Source organism: Phaethon aethereus, assembly GCF_964289735.1.
Source record: "Phaethon aethereus genome assembly, contig: HAP1_SCAFFOLD_586, whole genome shotgun sequence".
Taxonomy (NCBI): Eukaryota; Metazoa; Chordata; class Aves; order Phaethontiformes; family Phaethontidae; genus Phaethon; species Phaethon aethereus.
Genome location: NW_028114052.1, coordinates 184 through 3245, shown reverse-complemented (window position 1 = coordinate 3245; position 3062 = coordinate 184). Strand labels below are relative to the sequence as shown.

The window sequence follows — 3062 nt, the reverse complement described above, 5'->3', positions numbered from 1 at the left end:
ACCAGGCCCTCCGCCGAGCCCTGAATGGAGGGGGCGACCCCAGCGCCGTGCCCACCCTGGGAACCGCCGCGCACTACGATGGGGGACACGCAGGGAGGAGGGACAGAGGGGCAGAGGGATGCAGCTCCCCTGGCAGGGTTAAAGCCCGTCCATGCTCTCCAGGACTGCTGCCCCCCAGAAGAGGAAGAGGAGGGGAGGCCTTCGGCTCCCTGCACGCCTGGGGAGGCTGCAGCCGCTCTGAGCAAGGCCCCCCGCTCACCCCCACAAAGGGCAGGGCGCCGAGGCCCCCCGCACCCACACCAGGGCCGGCCGCGTGGGACCCTCTCCGGCCAGGAAGGGCACAAGGTGTCTGAGCTGTCCCCTGCGGCCGTGCCGCCATGAAGTGCCACCACAGCGGCGCAGCCCACCCCGGCAGCGCCGTTGCCCCGGCGAAGGGGGGGCAGCTGAGCACAGCGCAGGGCCGGGGTGCCCCGACCCTGCGCCAGCTTCGTTTGCGGTGGAGCCCAGCACGGCTTCCTGCTGCTGCCAACAACGCGGCGGTGCAGCCGGGCCCCACGGCACGATCTCGTGGGGTACACGGGGGGTGGCGGGGGCTGCTCCGGCATACGCATCAGCATGCAAGGCAGAGTGCATAGGTGTACGTGCGTGCGTGTGTGTATCTGTATGCGTGTCCATCCATGCGTGCCCCGTGTAGGTGCGTGTGTGTATGTGTCCCCTTACGGACGTGTCTGTGCATGCGTGTGCACCCACAGGTGCCTGCGAGAACCTTGCTGTGCATGTGTGTTCGTGTATGCCCATACATCTGTGTGCACGCGCACACATATGTGCATGCCGCTGCGCGTGCACACGTGCCCGCACACCCGTGTGTCTGTGGGCCTGGTGTGTCTGTCCCGTGGGGGTCAGGGGGGCGGGGGGCCGGGGTCCTGAGTGGGGCCGGCGGCTGCAGTTGCCCCGCCGGGGCCTTCTCCCGTGTCCCCCTTGCCCCGGGACGGGACCGTGCTCGCAGCCCACGGCCCCGCGGTGCCCCACGCGAGCGCCCCCCCCCGGTGCCTGGAGACCCCCCCCCCGGCCCCGGCAGCCCCCCCCGAGCAGCCCCGCGAAGGTTTCAGCCCCGGGGCGGGGGGCGGGCTGCCCCCGGTGGGAGTCCCGGTGCCCCCGTGTCCCCGTGGGGGTCCCAGTGTCCCCGGGCCGGGCTGCAGGTGCCCCCCCCGCCCCGTCGCCATGGGCACCGCCCGCGAGGCGCCGCGCTGACAGCGCGCGGGGTTTTATGAATGGGTGACGTCACGGCCCTGGCGTCTAACGGTCTGAGCCGCCGGGGAGGCGGGGGGGCGGCGGGGGGCGCGGGAGCGCAGGGAGGCTGGGCGCCTGGGGGGGCACTAGGAGGCCCGAGGGGGCTCGGGGTGAACTGGGCAGCAGGGGGCCCCGGGGGGCTGCGGGGGGGCGAGGGGCGAGCGGGGCTGCGGGGAGCCCTGGGGGGCGGAGGGGAAGCGGGGGCCGCAGGTAGCCCGACACCGGGAAGCCCGCGGGGCAATTACCCACGTTAGTGGCGGGGAACGTACCGGCGCTCCGCACCCCGGTAGCCCCCGCACCCCCGGTGACCCCCGCCCGCAGCCCCCGCCGCTCTCTCCCCGCCGCTGTCCCTTTAAGGCGCTGCCCTTCGGGGGAGCATGAATGGGGCGGGCGGGGCCGTCCCCGCCCCCGCGGCGTCGCCATTGGCCGTGGCTCTCCTCGCGGCCCCGCCCCCCCAGCAGCGGCGCTCTATAATTGGCGCGGCGGGGTGGGTGCTCGGCTGTCTGCCCGCAGGGTCCCGCCGCCGTCGGTTCTACTCTGTCGCCCCTGCCATGAAGGTTGCCGCCGCCGTCCCTTCGCCGCTGCCCGCGGGCGCCGGCGGCGCGCTGAAGGCGGTGCGGCCCGGGGAGGCCGCCCGCTGCGGCCCGGGCCCGGGGGTGTCCCCGGGGGCGGCGGAGCAGGCGGCCGCCGCGCTGCTGTACGATATGAAGGGCTGCTACTCGCGGCTGCGGGCGCTGGTGCCGACGCTGCCGCGGCACCGGCGGGTGTCCAAGGTGGAGCTGCTGCAGCACGTTATCGACTACATCTGGGACCTGCAGCTGGCGCTGCAGCGCGGGCCCCCTCGCCCCGCCGCCGCCGGGGACCCCCCCGAGGTGAGTGCAGACCCCCGGGCCCGGCGGCACTGGCCCACGCCCGCTTTCCCGCCGGGCTGCACTGGCCCAGCCGGGTTCCCCGAAGCCCCCCCCTCCGCTCTGCACCGCGCTGTCCCCTTTCCGGGGCTGCTGCTTCCTTCCTCCTTCCCCCTCTCCATCCTCCTCTCCGTGCCCCGCTCCCACGACCAGCACTGACCGGCCGCTTCGCTCCGCTTTCCCGCAGGCCCCGTGCATGCCCGCTGCCGACCGGATCCTGTGCCGCTGAGACCGCTCCGGAGCCGCCACGGACGCCCCCGGCGCCGAGCGCCGCCGCTCGCCTGCAGCCCGGGACCCCCGCGGCCCCCTCCCCCGGCGGGGCTGCCCGGGGGTCCTGCGGAAGGTCGTATCCTTCTCAGATTGCTGAGAGCATTCCCCGTATTGTATATTACAATGATGCTGGAGAATATTGTTCTACAATAGCTGGAGTTTTGTTATTAAACAAGCCCTGATGACCAGGCACGCCTCTGCTTCCTGCCCCCCTGCGCTCCGGGGGGCCGGGGCCGTGCCCCCGCGGGGCCTGTCCCCGCCAGCACCCGCTGGGTGGGTGTGCTGTGGGGTGGTGGTGCTGAGAGGGGGGTTTCCCCACGGACTGGTCCCAGTTTTCCCTCCCCGTGTGCTGCTGTGGGGGGCCCAGGTGCGCTGGGGGCTGCGGGTGGCCCATCCCTGTGCCCCCACAGAGCCTCTCCTGTGGGGTCCCTGTCCTGCTCTCGCTCCCTGGGCTCAGACATGGGGTGTTGGGGACAGGCACATGAGGAAAGATGGTTTGCACCCTGTGTTCAGTGGTGCGAAGAGATGGCGGCGCGGGGACGCGTCTTCCCTGGGAAGGCACCTTGGTGGGACAACATGGAGGGGACAGTGCTG

General features: G+C 73.1%; 1 protein-coding gene across 1 annotated transcript; it reads left to right on the top strand.

Annotated features, from left to right (window-relative positions):
• Positions 1-1841: 1841 nt before the first annotated feature.
• On the top strand, positions 1842-2427 carry LOC309416332 (DNA-binding protein inhibitor ID-1-like; the record flags this gene model as incomplete). Its single annotated transcript, XM_082015894.1, has 2 exons — positions 1842-2162; positions 2386-2427. The coding sequence occupies 2 exons, from the start codon at positions 1842-1844 to the stop codon at positions 2425-2427; spliced, it is 363 nt and encodes a 120-aa protein (XP_081872020.1).
• Positions 2428-3062: the final 635 nt, after the last annotated feature.